Source organism: Betta splendens, chromosome 7, assembly GCF_900634795.4.
Source record: "Betta splendens chromosome 7, fBetSpl5.4, whole genome shotgun sequence".
Classification (NCBI taxonomy): domain Eukaryota; kingdom Metazoa; phylum Chordata; class Actinopteri; order Anabantiformes; family Osphronemidae; genus Betta; species Betta splendens.
Genome location: NC_040887.2, coordinates 7,358,255 through 7,381,958, shown reverse-complemented (window position 1 = coordinate 7,381,958; position 23,704 = coordinate 7,358,255). Strand labels below are relative to the sequence as shown.

Sequence of the window (23,704 nt, the reverse complement as noted above, 5' to 3'; positions counted from 1 at the left end):
CACAATCGCCGCAGAGTCATACCGACGCATGTGTCACCGCTGCTCAGCACAGTCCAGCTTTAAACTCAATATAGAATGAAGCTGCATCTCTCTTCGATGTTGCTAAAAGCCATCGCTGCCCTAAAGTCTGTATGCACAGTTATCGTTCATCCTTTTCAATCTCCTCAAACCCCACGTGTGGCTGCAGTAGTGATATTAACACAGACACTAAGGTTTGTATGTTGGGCTCTGACGCTGCTTTGAGCACCAGCTGCAGCTGTGATTTCATCACAACTCGCCTGCTTGGGTTAAAAGGTCATCATTATTGATTCGCGGGCCCCAGATCAACTTTATTAATCTTCTGTTTCACCCCTGAACAATATAAAACAGTTGAGTTTTTCCTCCGATCAGACATAAATCAGCCTTTTAAACTTTTGCCTATAGGGTGCATTAATTGAAGTTCGGGGGAATTGCAGCACTTATATGTTGTTTCTGTTGCAGTAGGAAGACGTCGATCCTGAGCTGCTGTGTACAGTAGCTTTAGGTATTGAGAATTGAGTGGATCAGAGGAAACGCTGTGTCTCAGTGTCTGGAGGCACGTCGGTAGCCACTGGCTGTGTGCTGCATGGGAGGCTCTCAGGTGTAGTTGTCATTTTTAATGAATAGTCACAAAAAATCAAGGAAAATTAAAATAATCCTCGTAACAACGGCAAAAAAAAAAAAACCAAGGCGCCGGGGACTTCTCTGTGTATCTCCTCTCATGTCGGGCCAATTAGTTTTCTCACTGGGTACAATCTAAGCCCCGAGGGAGGAAAGCGGCTCTTACAAATTCATCCAGAGACACGGTCTTACATAAGGAGTCATATAATGTCAATGAAAGGGGCCTATTTAAAAGAGCATGAATGACATTAGACAATAACGTGCATGAGCGTGAGTCACGTGACCGGCTGCAGTATGTTGACTAAAACTGTGGCAAAAATCTGAATCCGTGCAAGTTACGAGCAACTAGATATTTCACAGACTTGCCTCCTACGGTTTCTTCTTAATGGGCCCATTCAATCAGCGCATTGCATTGAACCGCCATTAACCCCAGAGGCCCGGGTTCACTGAGGACTTGTGCGGGTGAAACGTCCCGCGATTCCGCGCAAACGTGCGGCCTCCTTCAAGCGCCGACCCCTTTCCCATGAATTATTTCTCATTGCGGTTAACTCCCACGGCCGCCGAGCGTCTGCGCCGCGAGCGCGCCTGTGCGGTCGGGCGCGCGCATCAGTCATGCCTCATCCGTCGCTCGCTGCCGCGGCGCTGCTGGGACGCGGAGGGAGAAATTCGCCTCGCACCCCGAATCGCCCGCTCTCGCAGGGCCGCCGCCGCACGACCGCTCGCCTCGTGGCGAGGACGCTGCAATTTTAAACCGAAACTCGTCAATAATTCGCCGCTTCCCTCCCGTCGGCGAGACAAAGGGGGCAGCGCGGCGCAGCACGCGCGCGGGGAGTACAGCTGTGGCGATGTGCCGTTTCGGGGCTCATCCATTATTTCGCAGGTCATTCCTTTAAGTTGCTCGGTTCGAGGACGTAAATGCTGGGAAGCCACTTTAACGGAGCCGAACTGATGTGACTCAATGACTCATTTCCCGGAGCAGCTCGGAGCCTAAACGTCTCGTCAAAGGTAAGGAGAGACTCACGCGGCTGATTAGAATGAAGCCATACTCATTGGCGATTAGGTGTTTTATTGTGGAAACTAAAACAGGTGGCGCTCTGCTGCGCGAGCTGTTAAGGAACAGACTATGAATAATAAAAATATTTACACTGTTGCAAAGATTTCTGGGGGCTCCTGTGTAAAATGTGACCTAAATATAAGACTGATTGACCAGATCGCGTGCAAGAGAATGTGAATCACAGTGATGAAAGTCCGGCAGGTTGAACGTGAAACGGTGCAAACTCTGGGCATTTTTATGCGGTTCCGTAACCGACGGAGGGGTTTCCTCCGCTGGGTTGAGCTCGATGAACAGACAGATGTGACAGATGTGAGACAACCAGACTGTGGTCAATGAGCAGGTCGGACCGGGGAGGCTGTTTTAACGCAACAACACACGCAAACTTCTGCCTTCCACCAAGTCTTCACGCCGTCACCGTTGAACGTGCACGTGCTACTTTCTCCACATTTGAAGCCATAATTGACTAGAAGACGCTTCCAGCTGTGCAGCCCTGAGCCGAAGCCACCATAAAACCCGATCTTCCCTCCTGATCCAGCGCTCGGTCACATCCGGGTAAACTTGGACCGCGATGGTGGATTTAAGACGCTCGTGCATTCGCAACTCCTACACTGAGGGCCGGATGAAGTAAATCTCCTGCTGTTCCCCTGCTACAATGCTCCTCCATCAATTGTCCCCACATGTTTATATGCAGTTAGTTGCATTATATCCTATTTATATCATATCATTTAAAGGCAAAGCCACACTTTGCAGGAATTGATGCTGCTGTGAGTGAGATTTGCATCAGCAGCGTTGTTGCAGTTAGAAAACAGGCATAGAAGAAAGTGGCCATTCGAGCCAGTGAAGTAGTCTCTATGTGTCAGTTGCTGCTACACCACCAAGCCTCTCAGCAGCCCGGACTCTTTCACGGGCATATGTGACATTTTGTTAGTCACACGTTCGGTTCTGTCATTTTGTGACTGTGATAGCCCGTGTTCACAAGTACCCGCTTTTCTCACAACACACTGAAGTTGTCTTCTTCCCCGGCGGCAACGTGGCCTTAATGACAACGAGGAGAGCACTTATAAATAAGAGAAAACATCGCTGGATTCTTTTTTTTGGTTTTTGTAGTTTCTTCAGGGTGGAACAGATGAAGTCTAATCCCTGTGGTCCAGCCACGCTGTAGCTGGAGGTGGGATAACATAAACAGGAAGAGAGCCTCAAGGGTTACGATGGGATGGAAAATTCAGCTACTTATTCTGCCGCTCACTTAAGGAGAGCTCTTTGAATGTGCCTGAGGTGCCTGTGCATCAAACTGCGTCTTGGACTTTGGCTTTTTTCCCTTTGGAGCTGAATTTGGAGTTCGGCATCTCATTGACACTGATCACACGCGTAACATGGGTTCCGAGCTTTGTTTTTCTCCCTTACATCCTGCTGAAAAAAGTCTGTCAGCTCAGTTAAAGCGTCTAAAACGGCGTAATGCTTCTAATAAACTCCGTTTTAGAAGTGAATTTAGCTGCAACAGACTAATGCGAAAAGTAGAACACAACAGGCTCCATTTAGTGGCACTGCGCGACACGATCCAATTAGAGCTGAATATTTAGATTTCCTTAAAGGACCTCTGAGCACAATAACATTTATATTAAGTGATGAGTATTTAATCAGTGGAACTCTCATTGAGACTCAGTCCAAAGTGCGTGCTCCGACGCCACCTCCTAATCGAGCTGGATTCAGTGGCGCTTCCTCCATCAGGCTTTAAAATAACTTGGTGGTTTGTAATATAAAACTACGTCCTTCTTCATATGTGATGCATAATTTCAAGAAACTATTGTATTTTACATTTTTTTATTTTATAATAATTGATAAGTATTGAGTTTCTAGTAATTCTGTTGGAGCATTGACCACCGAGCTCGTGACACAGTTAATTGGTTTGATATAGAACCTGCGGCAGGAGCACATTGATTCAGGACAGAAATAGTCTTAGATCGCATCTTCGGACGGGAAGGTCAGAGGTTAAGGTTACAGGACTTCGCCGGAGCGTTCTATTTTCTGATGACTGCAGCTCATGTAGTGTTACAGGCTTCCGTGGAGCGGAGCTGACACCTCGGGCCACGGGTTGGGGAGCGGGCTGCAAACTCACTGTGCCTCCCTGCTGTGCATTAGTGCAATGCTGTGATTAAACTGAAGGGGCATTTGCTCACAACATGTTATTGTTGTTGTTTCATGCTTTGACTATGAGCACTTGTGCATATTTGCTGTCTGATGTCAGGCTCCCTTAGTGTCCTCTTAACAATGACAGCAGCTAAGGACAGTTACTCACTGAGGGAATATTATTAAGCAGTACATTAAATGCAAGTTGTCATCTTTCATCAAATTTCACAATACGTCCAATCAACCAAGCTATGTTCCGAGACAGCGCTTCGTTGCGTAGTGAAAATTGATGAAACTGTGTGTTTGAGTAGCTTTTATTTTTCCACTGTGTGACAGATCTGTGGTTTCGTCCATTCATCGTGGTTTGAAAAAACAGACAGCCGATTAAGACTAAATGTTGTTTCTAATGCATTTGGAGTGTTCTTCTTTACAGGACGCTGGTTTGGTATTTAGGCAAACACAAAGGCCTAAAACACTGGATATTTCTATTTGAGTGAAGCAACTGGTGCAATGATTTGATTTGACAATAATCTGCCTTTCTCCTATCAAGTCATTAATGGTGGAAGGATTTTGCTAGTTCAGAACGCTCCTTTCAGGATTCTTAAGCTTGACACGTCGCCACACCTCCGTCTCCGCCCACACACAACAAAGACAAACTCAGCCCAGGTGACAGGATCAACATAGAACTGGTCCTGTGCTCAGAATCGGAAAAATGGATCAAAAAGATGCGTCCGTGCTCTGATAACAGACGTACCAGCCGTCGTCACTGCTCCCTGAGTTTGATGTTGCCACGACAACAAAAGGACGCTGTGACCTCAACCTTTGTGAAGCATTTAGGTCCAATGTTCTTTAGCCTGAAAAGCATAATAGGCCTTTAAACTCTATAGCAGCGTGTTGCTTGGACCAGATGGGTCCTTCCTGTTTGTTGCGGTCCTGCACACGACTGTTGGGAGCATTTTAAGGCCGAGACGAGAGCAACAAAACCCCTTGGGCAAAGAACAGCGCAGGCTAATCATCTGTGAAAAATGGTGGAACGTCTCTTCATGCGCACATGCAAGACTGGTGTCCAAGAGCAAAAGCAGGAAGCTTGTCGCCGTGGAAGACGACAAAGCAACGGTTTTTGAACGCACAGTCCGTTTAAACGTTGACCCCAGTGACTCTGAGTGAGATTCAGAATCAGGAATCACTGGGAGCTTGGATCCTCCATCATCAGTGCTCTTCAGCGTGAAGTCTAATTAGTAAGTCTGTCGTATGCAGACCAATTGCAATGCAAAGCAGTGTATTTAATGACGGTGCAAATTAGCAATGCTACACTAGATTTATCAGCGATAACTGCAAATGCTGCATAAGTGCAGAGCACTGGGGACTATTGCACAGGGAATAATCAGTGAGGGAACGTTCTTGAACCTGGAAGCATGGCTCTAATGACGTCAACACTTTGCAACAGCCGAATCAGGAGAACGTCTAAAAGTTCCATGATCCATTGAACTAATTCTTTTATAACGACCATTTACTGATACAGTTTTAACTGCTTAGCAAGTTACAGATGTGATTGGAGCATAACAGACGACCAGCCAAGTGGCAGTTTCCCATTAAAGGGAGGAGGGGAGCATGAAGGATGAGGGGTTCCGTCCTGTTCCTGTGCTTTGTATGCGAGTCTCTAATGTGACGGCTCACCAGTTTCTGCTTTGATTGATTGGGCCTCTGGCTGTTGGGTAAATGAAAACAGGTGGTATTTATGGTGTAATGGAGTTTTGATTGCAGCGAGGAGGCCGCATGCCTGGGTGCCGCGCTGGTCACTAACTGCTGTGTTCTACATTTCTGCTGTAAAGACTGGAGACAGGGAGAGACAACAGAAAGTTGAACTTTGTCCGTTTGGACCCTGAAGCACGTACAAGGCTTTACTGGGAGGGCACCACGTATATAACAGTGAGTAGAACAAACTAAAGGCTTAAGTTGAAGTCTGAATCACTTCATCACGTGCATATGTTTGTGGTGAAGTGTTGTTACCAAGTTAAAATTTTACTTTGGAAAAGATAAACCAACAAATACAGTACGATCCTCCTGACTTAAAGGGGGCAAACGGCATCTTTTGGCAGGAGTGTTTGATTAAAATGGGTTTGCTCATCATTTTCGTGCAGGCGTTCACACTGGGACACTTATTGATAAATGACTTGAGTGAGATTAATAGTGTTTTGGCCTCTGAGGGCCAATGCATTGCCGTCGTGAGGTGAAGGAAAGCGTGTTATCAGCACCACATGCAACCTGAGACACACATTAAACCATTGTAACAATAGGAATAGTGGTTGAAGTTGGAATAGTTCCTGTAACTTCTCCGTGGTTGTATAATAACTGCTGACTACAGATGTTCAGGAATAGATGGTGATAGTACAAATGAACCCAACGCGCTTACAGACATTCAAATAAGTATTTGGAACTGTTAATGTTGCTGCTAAGAGAGGGGAGGCTAGTTGTAAAAGGCGAAGGTTCACCATTCAGGTTTCACAGACTCTTCTGCTCCTTTGTTCCTGCTGAACTGACTTTTCTTAGCAAAGCACCTGTCATGTGCATGCATCAGATGTGGCGTTAAACACTGAGGTTGAGCTCCGAGGGAAGCTGTTCCGCCCCCCGGGGCCGGAGCATTTTCCTTCCTGACAGCTGCCGGGATCAGCGGCCGGTCGAGCAGCAAAACCTCGTGCATCACACCTGTCAGCGAGGAGCTGACGTGCGCCGCCGGCGTTGGCTCCGGCTCCTGCCAATTTGGAGCCGAGCGATGTGGGTCAGCGCCGCACACCTGCGCTCACTCAGCGCTCCGACACGGATCGGCCCCGTTAGACACGGCCCTAGAACTGATGTTCCCTACAACAGCCTTCTGGTTACTGGGCCGGTCGCGATCGGACCCGCTCTCCTCCATTTTGCTCTTGGAACAGATTCTGCATTCGTCTTCTTTGCTGCCACTTAGAGACACAGAATGGAAAAAAAAGTGTTTAGGCCGTTTTTGTCCAAAATGTGAGTAATGTGCTAAGTGAGACGTTGGTCCTCCAGGAAAGAGAAGCACACGTACTGACACAACAGTTTAATCCAAGCCTCCAGTACTGATGGCATTTGTACCAACAGCTTGTCAGCCATTTAGTTTTCATGGAAAGATGGTTCACTTAACAAAGAGTCCTTGTTACGTGCTAGGAAACTGATTAGATGTCAGCTCTTATACGGTTGCCCAGACTGGGTAACAGTTTATAGGACCTGGAGCTCCACATGGCAGTTTACTGTAAGGAGTAGAAGGTCCAGTCTCTTAATTCACCTTTGGTGATTGACCCATCATTTCCCACTGCAGCCATCACAAGGAGCCATTGACACGTAAGGGCAAAGTCAGAGCAGTGACTAGACACAATCAGACCAGAAAGGGCCTTCAGATGAACCTCTTTAGATTAGAATTAAATGTCATCACTTTACCTCCAGTTACAGAAACGTTAGTTGTTTCTACCTCGGAATAACCTTATTACACCATATTGTAGTTTCTTGCAGTTAATGGAAAGTTTGAATTGTTCGTTCCCAGCCTCATGACATTTACATTAGTGAATTAAACTGCGATGGATATAGAAATGGAAAATGTTATGCTGTATCTACAGTATTTATGAAACATGACGTCTTGTTCGTGAGGAGGTCTGGGATTCTTTTTTGAGCCTTAACTAAATAACACATTTTTGATCTAATCACGAAAAAACATTTAAACAAGCATATGAACCCAATGCTTCACTGTCACTACAGGATTCTCTTGTTTTTACCCAACTCTTCAACTCTAACAAGAGTTAGAGCAACGTTCTGATCGAGCAACTTTCATGTGGATGTTGTTGCTGTCTGTGGAGGAGCCCTCCAAAAGGCTGAATCATGAAGCCCCGTAGTGTTGAGGGAGCGGGACAACCTTTCCTTGGTGAACACAGCAATGGGTTCTCTGACGTGGTGGAAAGGAAATTGCAGGTTCAGTTAGCAGATACTTACTGTATAGAGACGTTGGGAGAAAAGAGCCAGCGTGGCAGAGTCTGAAGACGGAGTGTGTCGAGGTAATTGCCACGCAAAGCTCTGATCTTGTGATACTGGCAGTGAGTGTCTGTGATGCAGAGGTGTGTGTGAGACGGCGGAATTAGGCTTCATCAAATCGCATCACAGGCGGAGGAGGTCTGGATTTCACCGCGCGTCCGAGATCTGAGAGGCGTTGAGACGTGGAGCTTTGACTGGTGGACGAGGAGCGAGGCGCGCGGATCAGCTCCTCATTAGGAGCCTCCGACGCCGCGGGGCGTTCAGGGACATGGGCCGTCTAAAGCCACGGCTGCTTCGGCTCCGGTGCCTCTGAGAACAGGTTCACCTCCGCGCTCGTGTGCAGCGCTTTGGTTTGAACTCTCGTGGACTGTTAGGCAGCGCTGCAGTATTTGCTGTATTTACCACCTGAGGTTTGAGTCGGTAGAGGATCATCCTGAACTAGTTGATTCAACCTATTAGCTGTTTGGAGATAAGAATGTGAAAGGATGAGATGATGATAATGATGATGTCAAAGAGCAGGTGTGTGGATGTGGAATCTTTATTTCATCGCTGACTAAATGGGCCAGTTTTAGGCTGGAAATGAATTGATTTACATTGGATGTGTTACTTGGAGCACGGCGCTCTCCAAAGGTTGAGTGACCAGATCTGGACGCGTCGGCGCGAACAAGCAGCCATTTCTCCCGTCTCTCTGCCAAAGCATGAGACTGGAGAGATTAGATCAGTGAACGCAGCGATGACGTGGCTCCTGTCATTTAGAGTGTCCCCTCCCGAGGGTCCGGCCTGCAGCGCGTCAGCGTTTGGACGAGCCAGAGAGAGCGGAAACGGATCACACACCCTTCACACACTCCAGCGAATCCACCCTCTGCTGCCTGTTTGTGATGAACCCACATTAACGGAGAGCACAAATCACAAACATTTACAACTCATTTACCTTGAAATCACAACGATTTCACTAAAATGAGGTTTGATCCAGTTTAGTAAGTTTTACTTTAATGCAAATGAATTAAATTCCCATTAAACCGAACAATTATGTTTTAGTTTAACGTTTGGATTTTAATTAAAAAAATTGTATTTTTAAAACTGCAGTAAACTGACAGCAGCCTTCAGTTCTAATGCTATTAGTTAAACTGCTGTGGATTCTGTGTCTTATTAGCTCTCTGGGATGCGAGATTACATATGCAGCAGGATTATTTCCGCTGGAATAATAGAATGTTCTATACATTCTCATTGTCTCTGATCACATGCTCTTTTTTTCCCCTTCCCGTCTCCAGCTCTGCTCTTCTAACGGACCGGAGCCGGCGCTGTGTCCCCGCGGTGGCCATCATGGAGTGTTCACGCCCACCCAGATAGGATGCCTGCCTCCCCCCGCTCTCTGCCTCCCCTCCTGCCCATCACCACCACCACCACCACCACCACCTCCTCCGCGTCCCGGTGTCCGCCTGCTCTCGCCAGCTGCTCCTTCCGGCGCCCCAGCCTCCGCCCCGTCCCGCTGCGCCATGGTGGATGAGGTGACCACCATGAAGGATGACATCATCAACGCCAACACGCTGGCTTGGCTGGTCTGCTCCGGCGTGTCCATCCTGGCCAACACGTGGAGCATCCTCAGTGTCAGCGCCAAGCAGAAGAAGTGGAAGCCGCTGGAGTTCCTCATCTGCACGCTGGCCGGCACGCACATCCTCAACATGGCCATCCCCATCACCATGTACTGCGTCATAACGCTCCGCCGCCAGTACTCCACCTACGAGTGGAACGAGGGGCTGTGCAAGGTGTTCGTCTCCACCTTCTACACGCTGACGTTGGTCACCTGCTTCTCGGTCACCTCGCTGTCTTATCATCGCATGTGGATGGTGCGCTGGCCCGTTAACTACCGGTAAGACTGTCTGCACATTCTACACCGCAAACACTAACCATGCACACGCACACACACGCACACGCACACACACACACACACACACACACACGCACACACACACACACACACACACGCACACACACGCACACACACGCACACACACACACACACACACACACACACACACACGCACACACACACACACACGCACACACACGCACACACGCACACACACACACGCACACACACACACGCACACACACACACACACACACACACACACACACGCACGCACACACGCACACACACGCACGCACACACGCACACACACGCACGCACGCACACACGCACACACACACGCACACACACACACACACACACACACACACACACACACACACACACACACACACACACACACATACACGTCTTAGCTTTTTTCTGCCACTGTGCTTTTGAGCGACAGCCGCTGGCTGCAGTGATTCGGGGTCACAGCAGTAGAAACCCATGCAGACGGAGCATATGCCAGCCACATCTTCCAGCTCGATTTGCCTCCTGACAAGAAGCGATATCACAAAGTAACGCTGAATAATGAACGGCAGGTTCGCCTCGCGTTAGCAGGCGGCGGCGTCCTGCTGCAGTAGCGCCATTCTGGCTCTTGTCAGACACCACAGACATCTGCCGTTCACACCTAATCAGATGTTCGCCGCTTCCTTCGCAACAAGATTTTGATGCTATTTCCGTCGGGATGCATGTGCGCTGCTCTGATGATGAGCCATTGTTTCGCTGCATTCAGTTGAAATTTGTCTACAACTGCGTGCTGCAGAGGAAAGGCAGAGTTCAAAGTGGTTGATTGGTGCAGAAGCACGCGGTGCAGACCTCCTTTCGCGTCGCTCTTCCTCTCCCCAATAAAACAAAGCCCGGTCGTACTTTGTACCATCAGACCTGGTGATGCTCAGTTTCCAGTCTGTTTGGCCAGTTTTACAGCTCCAAAGGCAATTAAGTCACATATGCAAACAGCCTGTTAGATGGTCTATCTCGCTGTCTACTGCTGTTGTAACTGGCTGATGGATGGTCACACGCCTCTCAGTTCTGCCGCTCTACGGAAACATTGACTTAACTCTCAGCCGTTCCTGTTTTTGAGTTACTTTAAAGTGATACTTCACCTCTGAAAAGCAAATTGTTATGAATATTTCACCAGATACCAAATATGGTGGAATCTGAGTGTCCCTTCGTTCCTAAATGCCACCCGCTGTTGTTTGGCTCAACCCCCACTGAGAATGGGTGAAGTTTTCCTGTAACGACGATGTGGTGGAGCTCATCTTCATCTCGCATCAAAAGCGCCTCGTGTTGGCCCTGCTGAGCCAGCATGGCCGCCTTGTCTTTGACATTAACACACAGCGAAGGCCTGAATTATGAATTCCAACCTTGTACTTTGGCAGCTGTTCTCGTCGCCCCGTGCTCAGTATCTCTTAGGAGCTTTTTCCACCGCGTCTCTCTCTCGCTGGTAATACATTCAAGCAGCTTGGTGACGTAACCTCCCACCATATGTACCCCAGGCACATTCAGGAAAGGCTAGCTTTATTAGTCACAGTGACAACAAGACCCACTCGTCTCTGCACAAAGCCGCAGCTCAAAGCCCACTGCTGCCCCCTCTGTGCCACTCGTAGCATGTCATGGTTGCACTATACTATGTATGCGTGGAGGCCTAGAGTCTTTGTGTAGCCAGTGTCCCTCCAGATTTTAATGAGTGAAAAGAAAACGGGCAGATTGGGTTTTCAGCCAAAACTGCTCCAGGACATCTGACAGTTCTGAGAACTGAGCGTATTCCTTAGCAACCCCCGAATCTGAGGAGCCACATTTCTGCAGCCTTCTGTGAATATCGCATAATATTACAGTATGTCCTCCATCATCAGAAGCCGATGGACTAATGCTTTCCTGGAGGTTTAATGGAAGTAATCTATATCTGAGAAAGGGTTTCACAAATGCATCGGTGCTTCTTTGCACAGCACACGCTACAGACTAGACTGCTAACAGTTTGCATCTACGTGTGATACGTTATTGATACTTTGGAAACGAAGCCTTTCCTCATTCCACACTGTTGGACACGCGTGCTGCCACTCCTTTAATAAAGTGCCACACCGCCAGAGGACACCGACACGTTCTGCAACTCTCTCGGCTGTAACGATTACTTGGAGCAGAGAGGAAATAGAAGTCACTTGGCGCTGAAATGGACCTAGATGACAAATAGACCGAGGGATGTGACGACTGAGCTTTAGCCCACGGCAAAGCGCACATTTTCCCAGTTTATACTGTACATGGTCACTTTTTGGACATTGGCTCCTACATTTATATTCATTTATAGAGATCAGCCAATTTGTGCAATTGATACTATGTTTGCCTCATATTTATAGTTTAATGTTAGAAAGACACATTTTATTGACATTATATCAAATCTTTCAAATCTCTCATCACTTCTTGAATGATTTTTGCAGCACATTGAACCTAGAACTCAGTGGGGGTCCCTAGTGTACTGTTGGTATTGTGTGTATTCCAACCTCTACTAATTATACATCTCTTCTACATGTTGCACATCTTTATTTGAATCTTGCTTTAGGGAAACAAGCACCTGCAAAACCTTAGAGAAGCATCACAGCTTTTCAGATGCACCATTTAACAGTCTTAAGGTCTAAAAAAGGCCTCACGAGTCAACAACGTCTGTCTTCTGCTCTTAGGTTGAGTAACACCAAGAAGCAGGCGGTGCACACAGTGATGGGCATCTGGATGGTGTCCTTCATCCTTTCTACGCTCCCGGCGGTGGGATGGCACGACACCATCGACCGCTTCTACACGTCTGACTGCAGATTCATCGTCACGGAGATCGGCCTGGGCTTCGGCGTGTGCTTCCTGCTGCTGATCGGTGGCAGCGTGGCCATGGGCGTGATCTGCATCGGCATCGCCCTCTTCCAGACGTTCTCCATTCAGGCCGGCCACAACGCCGACAAGAACAAGTTCAACGTCCCCACCATCGTTGTGGAGGACGCGCAGGGGAAGCGGCGGTCGTCCATCGACGGATCGGAGCCTCTTAAGACATCGCTGCAGATCACCTACCTGATCAGCGGCATCGTCTTCATCTACGACTTCCTCACGGGCTTTCCCATCCTGGTGAGTTCACCGCCTGAACATGATTACGTGGGATGAATTGAATGAGGAATTTCTTCCACAAACTAAGTTTCTAAAGGTCAGAGGTTGAGCCGACAAGTTAAAAATGTCCGAAATAGCACATTAGGGAATTTTTTTTCCTGAACTTTTTGTTTTAATTTGAGTCCGAGGTCACCGCTGCATTTTCTAATGTGATGTTTAATGTACTTCTTGAGGAAACTGATCTGCTGAGTGAAAGAGATAAATACAAAATGAATTAATATAAAAGGTCAATTCACTAGATGTCTATGCAGACTTACTGTATAAGCATGTTTAAATCCTAAAGTGCAGCTGAACATCCTGAAAGCAAATCCCCAGGTGAAGGGTTTCCTTTAGGGCAAATGCTTCAAAGTGAGGGATTCCTTTTTTCTCACTCTTCAATCTGAATATGTTGTTGTTAAATAGGTGAGTTTAATGTTACTGATTTTTTAAAAATGAGATTGACTTGTCAATTATATCACTCCATTCTGTTATGATGTTGGACAACAATAAGTCTCAAAGTGTCCTGGGTGTCCTTTTCTGTATAACACATTGATACAGTCTCAGTTCTGTTATCGTTGGTGCCGTACAAACCGTCTGTTAGGAATAATTTCAACAAACCCTTTTAAATGAAGTGTTGTGCACTTCAGGCGAGCCAAGCTTTTTTCCTGTTGAAATCCAAAACACACAGCAAGATGTTCTCACATTAGATGCTGGCACATTGTTAGATGAGTAATATGCTTTCGTGTTCTTAATTGCGCCGTCGATGTTGTTTGCTGATTTAGTGAGAGGGTACAGCTAATTACTAAGCTCACAGGAATGAGTTTGGGTCATCATTTGCACATTAGCATTATACCAATTAAAATAAACACCTTTTTTAAAATCACCATTTAATTTTCCTCTGGTATTTTTGTAATGTGGTATAAATTACAAGGCTACAGCTAAAATTGGGTTTCTTGTTATAAATCTTCATAATGTACCTACAGTATGTGGATGAACTTGAGCTTTAACACAAAATGCTTCTCCAGCCTTACAACAGGGAACACACAGGGTCATAGATAAGATCAGGACGAGGGGTTTCTGCCCAAAACACTGAACGAACCTCATTAATAAATCTGGTATGAACAATTACCCAGAACTGAAGTGCTTCCAGGTTTAGAGGCATCACAGCTGCACTTTATTGAAACTGAACCTGAACACTGGGACCCGTGTTTTGTGAATGGTTGGATTTCAGCGTAAGAGTTTGAAGGAATCGTATAAAAGATGCAGTGACTTTGAATAATACTGTATCCTCATCATGTTTGGGCTCTGATTAGTGAGGTTGTCATACCAATATCAAACATGCACCAAAATGTCTGAGTTCAGGATTTCAGAGGCAACGCTGTGTTGTGGCTGCTTCATAGGCTCGAAGATCAAAGACGCTTGTAATTTTCTTTTACAGCACCACGCAGCTGCCGCGAAGCACAGATGAAAGATCGTGTTTTTAGTACAGTGACAGAAACGGCAGCAGCTCCGCTGGCTGTCTTTATGACCCGACGTAATGAGCTATTTAAATGCATGAAAAGCTGAAACACCCGCACAAACGAATGCGTATCCCCGCTTGCAGGTGCATTGTGTTGCATGTGCATAGAGCAACGATGGATGTGTGACCAGAGCAGAGTCAAACTGAGCAAAAACGCTCTGAAGAGTGTGCTTCCTCTCACATGACGTGTGACTCAGTGCTTTGATGAACGACTTAATTATATATCCTACTGCTGCAAACAATGAGCTGCCTGCGACTGACGGAACGGTTGTTTCAAGGGTGGCACTAGGCATGACACGCGCGGCTAGGAGATGGCCGTTGTTGCTATGGCGACTCATTAAGCGACTGAAGCAGACTGCTCTTGGAAAATGAGCTAATGCAAGTTTTATGATTGTTAATGCCTTATTTAGTTGTGTTTTCTGTATGCGCCCCCAGGGAAATGTCCTCATTGTCATTTTCTCCGTTTTTCCCCTATTGCTTCACTGTATTTGACTGTGTTTTTTGAAATGTTGCAACCACTGTACTCTATTGTCAGATTTGTGAAGTTTCTTGAGAAACATGTTTAAATAAGAAAAAAAAATCTTTTCAAATATGCATAGTTTGTAGTCATTTTATAATGACTTTTATATGACTTGAAGGCCTGTGCAGAGAGAAAGAGACAGGAAGGGGATAGAGGAAGGGATTAGACACATCTACTAATACATGGTCAGCCTTCATCTGTATGCTTTTATTTTGGTAACACAACAGAAGAGACTTAGCTTTGCAGGTTCTGTGGTGTGAATCAGCAGCTTGTCTGTCATACTGTACAAAATTGGTGGTAAATACATTGACCTGCCAACGTTTGTACCATGCACCGTTCATCCACTCACTTTGAATTTGCAGATTACAGTGAGTCACCCCTCTGCCATCCTACCTTACTGCTCCACTGTTTTCTTTTTGTGACCAATTGGTAAAGGTGGTGAGCTTCACCAGTCTGAAGTTTGACCGCTCCTACAACTGGATGGTGCTGTGTGTGCTGTGGTGCTCCATTGCCCAGTCCATCCTGCTGCCCATGTTCCTCTGGGCTTGTGACCGCTATCGGGCCGACATCCGCATGGTGTGGGAAAAGTGTGTGGCCATCATGTCCAACGATGACGTGGATGAGGGTAAGCCACTGTCAGGCGTCTCCCTCCCGCCCTGCATCCTTTTCCCCTCCTCTTCACCTGATAATGTGAGTGATTCCTACTTCCTGAAACAGCTCTATGTGGATTAAGACCCTTAAAAGTAGAATTGCTCCATGATAGGCACAAACTGATTAGGATCAAGTAACAACTTTGCATATATTTCTGCTGCTGAATAGACTGACTTTAAAGTGAAATCCCTTATAATTTGCTTATAAAACCAAGTGATGCCTATATACTAGTTGTGGCTTAAGAGATGTGAGCAAAGAAGGTTCCCTCTGGAATTGTTGTTGGTGACTCTGAGCCTAGAAATCACAATGGCTAATGTGATTCATCAATCAAAATAGTCAGGATTGTATTTATAGTGAGGACATTTCAAAGTAATAAGGGAAGTATCTGATGTCTGACAGAGACCCTGCTCTCTCCTCATTAGATGCTAGTATAAGCCAGGTAACATCAAAGATTTGAAGCAGGAACAGCAAACATCAGATCTGCACATGTTTATTAGCATTTTTCTGAAGGTCCACGAATAGCAAATACCATCAAATATGATAAGCACAATGTAAATTTCATGCAGACTGGGCCAAGTTGCTTGTCAAAGATCTGAAAAGTAATTTACCAGCCAGAGTCTCAGCATCTACTTTATTTATATGTGTTTTTTTTTTGAAGCATGGCTTTAGTAAAAATGATATATTTTAATATTGGCACTTATATTCTGTGGCTTACTATTATCACATTGTGTTGTAGGTCAAGGTCTGAAATCATTGGTCAAGTTTTATCATGTGACCTTATAACAAGTAACAGGTTTCTGTGTAATTGAACTTATTATATGAAAACATTTTCTGTGTTTTTGTATGTGGTGTGTATGTTGTTATGTTTTACTGTGACACTGTTTTATTTGCACAAGAAATAGACAAAAAATAGAAACAAGTACACTGTAGATCTGCTGTGTCCTTTGCAGCATAGCTTTCTTTTTCACAGTGGGTATAAACTGTCTTCCTCTAGAAGACACTTGCATGAGAGAAAGATAAAAGAAATTGTTCCATTTTAGCATTAGGATCTAGAGTTAAAGTGAAAAGGCTGTAGTGAAGATGAAGAGCATTTCCATGTCATTATGATGGTCATATTTCCCTTAGGTCACCCATAAATACAATAAACTGACATCAAACTATTTGAAAAATATACCACTTTTATTATTTTCCTTAGTTTGTTTTGTTTTCATTTTATTTGTGTGACACTGCTTCACTGCTGGTTAGGCGACTGTCGCCTACAGCTGAATAATGTTCAGGGGATTGAACTTAATTAATTAAACTGCTCACTACACTGCTTGGAAAGTTGGGGGAACATATAAATGATGTAGCATCATTGTATAGTTGTAATGAAAAACAAACTCATTGTGAAGCTGAAGCTACATCCGGTATGCTGTAGGTAGCAGGGCTCCTCCGTTCCTGCTCGAAGCAGCAGGTCCTGGTCCCGTTGCCGCGCGGTTGTCCTTCCTGATGCAGCAGTTGGTCAGAGTAAAGGGATTAAATGTTCAGCCTGACGGAGCTGCCACAAATAAAAACACAGGAACGCATCAATCAGGATGATTAGAACAGAACCCACACTCTCCACAACCTTTACCTTTTGTTTATGTTGTTGCTTTTGACTCTTCATTGCACCTGTTTCACTTGACCTGTGGCACTTCCTGAACAGACACACTGACATTAAATTAATTATATCGTATTTCTTTATAGTATTTATGTGCACGTGACCAAGAGAAAAAGGTAAACAGGCTTTAAACTTGGATCAGAGGAACAAAGCTTAGATCAATCAGGAATCGCAGACACTTCAACAGAGTTTCTTCTAATTAGGTCACATGATAATCACTGAAGCGCTTATGGACTGGTCCTGCGGTTCAAGCAAAGCCATGACAGAATAAACTATGTGTTGTTCTATTGGCACCGTCCACTCAACCCTGTGTGAACCCCTTCTTTCCTCTTTTAACCCTTCAAACCTCTTGATGCCCTTCCCAGTAAACGTTGTCCAGTGGGAGCCATAAAACGACACAGGGCAGTCTGCACTCACTGGCCACTTTACTGTCAACCCCTGAACTAGCAAACGCATTTTCTTCATATGTGCATCCAACCATGACCTGAATAATAAACATACAGTAGAAACATACTATTTCTGACGGTTTCAACAAAGCCCAACAATTATAACTTGATGAAGTTAGAATAATTTGCTGCATTCGATTGCACAGGTGAACCCATCATAGTGTCCAGTGAGTGTCTGTTCTGTGTGATAATTAACACTGCCAGTTCTCTGCTTTTTTCCAGAGGGCTTGCCATGTATAACCCATCACAGTTGTATGTATGAGGATTGTTTCCTGTTTTTCCAGAGCTACTCACGTGCATGCCAAGCTGCTTGTGCAAAAAGCTACTTTCATCTTCCATCCTTTGCCCAACATTTTTCTTCAGATTCACATTTTTACATTCATCTCCAATTGATCTTTAGTGAACATGAATGTAGTGACTGGGGAAATAAACACACAGTAGTAGATAGAAAACACATTTTGCTTTTGTTCTGTTGCACAGAAGCCCTGTTGTTGTAAAGCATCGTTTGCAAACCCACAATTTTTTTTTTAATCTTCTTACTAAAGATTTAAATTAATATTATTGTTAATTATCAGAATTTGACTTTTTATTAAAGTCTTTTTGGATTGAAATCTCATATTTCTGAGCAGACTCGAAGCAAAAGTAAACAAAACAGAGAACAACTGAACTTGTCTCTCTTATCTATCCGTCTGTCTGTCTGTATGTCTTGATGTTTGGAGTCCGATGCTCTCTAATCCTGACGCCCGTGCTTTTCTGCACTTTGCAGAAAACAGCCAAGATGGAGGAATTCATGCCGACTTAATATATGACAGACCATATGACTATAGCTCGGCGCCTGAAATCGTGACGGTAGACCGTAATGCCAAGTATGAATTCTCAACCTTAGAAAGGGGGGTTCTGCAAGGGTATCCATTGAGAGAACAACAGGAAGATAAAATGCAGTATTTGCAGGTATATTTTCATTGATTTTTCTTCATTTCTTTTATTTGATGGGTTGAAGTTATTTTAAATGACACTTAACTGCTAATGTGCATGATGAAATGGCCTTTTGGGCCTTTACAATAGCTTGCATCTTGCATTTTGTGATGCTCTTTCCCAGATATGCCACATTTTTGTCTATTTTCCCGTGAATCAGAAATACATTCTAACTGACTAATGTTTGGCAAATATGACCATCAGTCCCAACCACATATTAGCTGTGCCTCATTTGCCGACTAGCCTGTCGGAGCCATGAGCCTATGCAGCTGACTACCTCTTTATTAGAGGGTAAGAGTGTAGTAACCATCTTACCTTCTGCATTTCAGGAGTCCCTCGAAGTTTCAGGAAAACACTACAAACATTTGTTCATGTTCTACACTTCAGTTGTGTCCATTGGCTCCACCATCTGTCCCGGTCAATGCAGGGCTATGAAATCTTTCGTTTCAGCCTGCATTGACGCCAAAGCTCATACTAATACACAGCCTTCTATGGCAAATTAACTAAACCCTCTGACTTCATTTTGATGTGGCCAACGATCAGAAATGAAACCTCAATGATGATGAAGAAAACGATGAATGTCACTGCACTTGGCCTGGAAGACTGTGATATAGATATGAAATTTTTAAAACAAATGATGCAACCCATTCAAAGTCAACCTTTAAAATGCATCTTAACACTGTGTCATCTTTGTCACGATCAATTTAACAAGGGCTTCACTTTTCTTATTACTTATATATGATATACAAATGATTAATGCATATACTAAATGCTATTTTAAGTTGTGTAAAGCATCCGTTCTAGCATTTTAAAGACCAATGCTCCTGCAGGATTGGCTCTCTATTCATACATGTATGACTTCAAAGAAGCCTTGGAGCAGAGATGCACACAGTGTCATTGCTCATTCATTGTCTTTGCATCCACTGAACCGTCTCATATGACATTAGATTATTTATTGGACAGGACTGTTTCTTTTACTCCCTTCTCTATAGCTGTGACTGGGAATCAAATTAGGTGCATTTTTCCAGTTACAGGAGCACTCGCTGAACTGATACAGTCATATTTTTGTTGCTGCTTAATGGGTGAAGATCAGCTAAATCCTGATCTGAGCACTGGCTAAAACACTTTTTTAAGTGGTTTGCTTGCAGACGAACAACTTTGGCTCTTTTGGCTTGTGTGAATCTGTATCTCCATCCATTCTGCCAAGTAACTCCTGCATCCTAATGCATTTAAATGCTTGCGCTGCCCTCTGCTGTCCAGCCCCCGAATCTAACGCACTCGATGTCACTGTATAGTCTGCTGTCTCATTTATTTGCATTTACTAAAAGCCACCACAGGGGGGCAGGCTGATATCAGTCTTGTGGCTCTTGACGTCACCTTGACGAACCCTCTCTCTCTTGCATAGTTGTCAGAACAGAATGGAATGTGAGTATTACATGTACAAACTATCACCTTTTGCAGTTTTCACCTCCCAACAACGGAGGTGAAGACTAGTTTCAAATCTTGGGTATTAAATAATAAATACATGTAGGACTTTTCAAGAATTCCGCCTGTTTTCTTTCTAGAAAACATGGCGAAAATGTTTAATTTTTATATTATTAAGCCCTTGTGGTACTTACAGCTGCATAATCTTGAAGAATTCTACATGTAATATATATTGCAAATGATAATAATATAATAGATCAGCTAAAATAAAAAATGATGTAATGTGCAGTAGAATAACATATTCTAATTCTAGGTAAATCAATGTCTTGTTTTAGACACTGAAGGTCTTAATCTGTGTCTTCCATCCAGGTGCCCCCTACAAGAAGATACTCCCACGACGAAACCGACATGTGGACCAGCGACCGGATCCCCTCATACCTTCACCGATGGGGCTCCACAGAGGACATGATAGTGAGTGCCCACTACAGCTGCACCTTGCCGCGCCACGAGAGGCGCAGGAACAGCCTGGTCTCCTACCACGAGGAGAGCCACCATCACCATCACCCCCATCGCAAGCGGCGGCGCTCTGAGGACAGCATGCACGCCCTCAAACACCTGCCGCGCGTGGTCTGCGGCGGGGAGCTCTACGAGGACGAACTGCGGTGCTTCAGCCGCGACGAGGTCATCAACTTCATCGACGAGACGCCGCTGCCGAGCCCCCGGAAGAGCCCCCGCCGCGTCTCCGCGGTTTCGCTCGTTCCTCACGTGTACGAGCAGCACGCGGTGCTGCTCCCCCATTTCCCGCTCACGGACTTTGAGCGCGAGCCGCAGGTGCTCAGGCGGCACTCGGAGCACAGGCGGAGCAGCAGTCGGGGCAACTCGCCCGACGGTTCGCCCAGACCGGACAGACCTGGGCTGAGAAACAACGCCGGGCCGCGCGGCCCTGCGAGAGGCAGCCGGGAGCGGCTCCAGGACGGAAGAAGCCAGGGTGACGGGAGCTCCCCTGTGTGCAGCCAGCAGACTCCAGGGCATTCTGCCTGCAGGCCCAGGACAGGCGGTGGAGCTGGAGCTGGAGCTGGGGCCGGTGCCGGCGCTGGTGCTGACTGGGGGCATCAGAAGCACCTGAGCAAAGCTGGGAGCAAAGGAAGCACAAACAGTTTTGTAAGCACACCCTCGGTATCATCGTCGGGATACATCACCTTTCATTCTGACTCTGTAGGCTCCACCACCTAATAAGCAGGTTTTTTTAACATTATTGATGACCTTATTGTCATACAACTGCATTATTAGTGGGAACGTTTTACAACATGCATACCCACAATAAGTACCTGTTATGCTAAATGGAATGGAAGCTTTAGACTTTGGTCTTTGATTGGGCCTAATGTTGATTCATTATGTCGACTGGTGAAAAGGTCGAGGACACGTGTTTAGATCTCTACTTTACCAGCAGCGACACTAATCAACATTCTGTTTTATGGTGTGAGCATTTCCACTCCTCGTTTTTGCTGTTTGATGTTGTTTTTATATTTTATTTTTCAGAGGATGTAGTTGTTTGGGTGGTGTTTTCTCTTTCTTCATTCCTTTACTGTTTTATTTGGCCTATAATGGCTCTGTGTTTTATTGTATTGCTTTTCAAACCAAACCCTCCTGAATACTGCTCTCATGGAATATGAAACATTACACATACATATATTTATTTAATTTAACCTATAGAAATCTCAATCTACAATATTCACAACCAACAGAAACCTTTTTTTTCAATTTCTTTCAAAAACCCCATGTTGAAGTAAACTGAGAGTGGTAATCCCAAACATGCTGCCTAATAGTTTTTCAGCTAATGTGTGAGGTACTGAGAACACCCCTACATTCTCAACAGAAATGTGAAGTCAGTTTTTGAAGATGATTGACATGTCATGTATATATAAAGGATATGAGGTGTATGGTTTTGATGTTTTCTGTTCAATACCATTGACATTTTAAACATTTTATTCCAGTTTGATTGTGTTATGTTTGAGTTCTTCACAGCAGCATCACACTGCTTTGATTATGAAGGACTGTGTAACATCAGACGACCAGGGGTGCTTAATCCTCGTCAACTGAGCATGTCACCCTGACCTCACTTCTTATTTGTTTAAATACTGTGTTACGAAGCACCAGGCGTGGTTTCCCAAGTAGCCGCTAAGAGGAAATGTGTTACAGATGTGAAGTGGTCAAAGAATTGAGCAAAACAGCCTTCAGTCTGACTAAATGTAGCATAACCAGGAACACGGCGTTGCACCAAAACCAAGAAACATGCACAAATGAGAAGCATTGTGCGTGTGTGGAAAAAGATAATACTGCATTATTTTACAGTAAAAATAGAACCACTTACTGTAAGTTCTACTCTCCAGGAAAAGAGCAAACATCATTCTGTTTTGTCCAATGCACTGCATTAATGTCCTGGGACCAACACTTTATAAAGCTTAAATAGACGCTCTCCAGTAAATCTACAAAAAAACCCACACACATTGGAATATGAAATTGATTATTTTAAATCATAGCCTTAACAGTCAAGGACAGCAGAGTATTATCATCACATTTCTAAACTAATGATCTCAATAGAGAAATTTGACCTTGATCTGACATTAGAAAGCATAAATGTTCTTGGTCAGGAAAGATTTGGACAATAAAGAGAACATGACAGGACAATATTCAGCCGTATCAGCTGTAAGACCATTGTGCTACTATTAAGTAAAGACAGGTAAGTGAAGTACTTTGCATATACAATTTTAATCTTTTGCAGCAATTCTTTTGTGTCTTATTGACTGTAGCCTACTCAGTTGGTCCCATTAACTGAAATGTACCATTCTCTGACAGCATATCATCCTTGTCAAACTTTGTCATAGAATTTTGCATTTTGTTGTGTTAACAATATCAAAATATACTTTTGTATCATATTAAAAGAGTTATGACTCATATGAATGATGTTAAATGTTATGATTTTCTTGTTGAGATGATGACTTTGTTAAAAGCAATTTAACTGATTAAATTCACAGGATGATGCGTCATGCGTGTGTTTTGTTGTCCGTTTAATTAGCAGTGAATCCATTTGGGAATGTTTTCCTCTCTTTGCTTTGATTGCAGATTATTTCTCCAGGAGGTCAAGTGCACCACATGAAGTAGTCATCATCAGTAGAAGAAGAAAGGAGGTTTGGTGTTAGTTTAACAGTTTTTTTGATATCCTGCCTTCATTAGAAAATAGCCGGTGTCTGGTTTAAAACCGTTCAGCGGTTTCTTTCCTCCAAACTGACCTAGTCCTCGAGCGTTTTAGCCACGAGCACGCCGGTTGCCATGGCGACGCCACACCCCTCCAGACTAACGCACACCTGTCCCGGGAATCTCACGCGCTGACTTTTTCTGGATGTTTCCAGTGTGTTTTTGCGTTAGTTGCATTTTATCAGTTCAGTTCAGCTGCGACGGTCGAGGCTTTATCCATGTTCTAAACCCATGTGGTGATAATGCAGGTAAACATAAAGGATAAGTTAGCAAAGTTAGCTAGCTGAAGACTTTAAATCAGACCATTTGTCGTGGTAACACAAACCATAGCTTCCACTTTTCAATGAGCATGTCTTCCTTTCGCTTCCTTTTCTTCTTAAC

At 44.8% G+C, this 23,704-nt stretch overlaps 1 protein-coding gene across 4 annotated transcripts; it reads left to right on the top strand.

Moving 5' to 3' along the window:
• Positions 1 to 1,182: 1,182 nt before the first annotated feature.
• On the top strand, positions 1,183 to 23,115 carry LOC114858721 (probable G-protein coupled receptor 153). 4 transcript variants are annotated; one of them, XM_029156228.3, is made up of 7 exons: positions 1,184 to 1,644; positions 9,130 to 9,728; positions 12,446 to 12,875; positions 15,368 to 15,557; positions 17,891 to 17,920; positions 20,049 to 20,068; positions 20,438 to 23,115. In XM_029156228.3, exons 2-7 carry the CDS (start codon positions 9,355 to 9,357, stop codon positions 21,299 to 21,301), a joined length of 1,908 nt encoding a protein of 635 aa, XP_029012061.1. In that variant the 5' UTR covers positions 1,184 to 1,644; positions 9,130 to 9,354; the 3' UTR covers positions 21,302 to 23,115. The 4 variants fall into 4 exon arrangements, with proteins under 4 accessions (XP_029012059.1, XP_029012061.1, XP_029012062.1 ...); XM_029156226.3 differs by lacking the exons at positions 17,891 to 17,920; positions 20,049 to 20,068 and adding an exon at positions 18,435 to 18,619 and having other exon boundaries at positions 1,183 to 1,644; XM_029156229.3 differs by lacking the exon at positions 17,891 to 17,920.
• The last annotated feature ends 589 nt before the right edge of the window (positions 23,116 to 23,704 follow it).

Bases quoted from the DNA above. Each gene is read 5' to 3' on its own strand.
- LOC114858721 (XM_029156226.3), top strand. From the start codon at position 9,355: ATGGTGGATGAGGTGACCACCATGAAGGATGACATCATCAACGCCAAC. The intron at 9,729-12,445 runs GTAAGACTGTCT...TTCTGCTCTTAG, and splicing joins CGCTGGCCCGTTAACTACCG to GTTGAGTAACACCAAGAAGC. The intron at 15,558-18,434 runs GTAAGCCACTGT...TGCACTTTGCAG, and splicing joins CAACGATGACGTGGATGAGG to AAAACAGCCAAGATGGAGGA.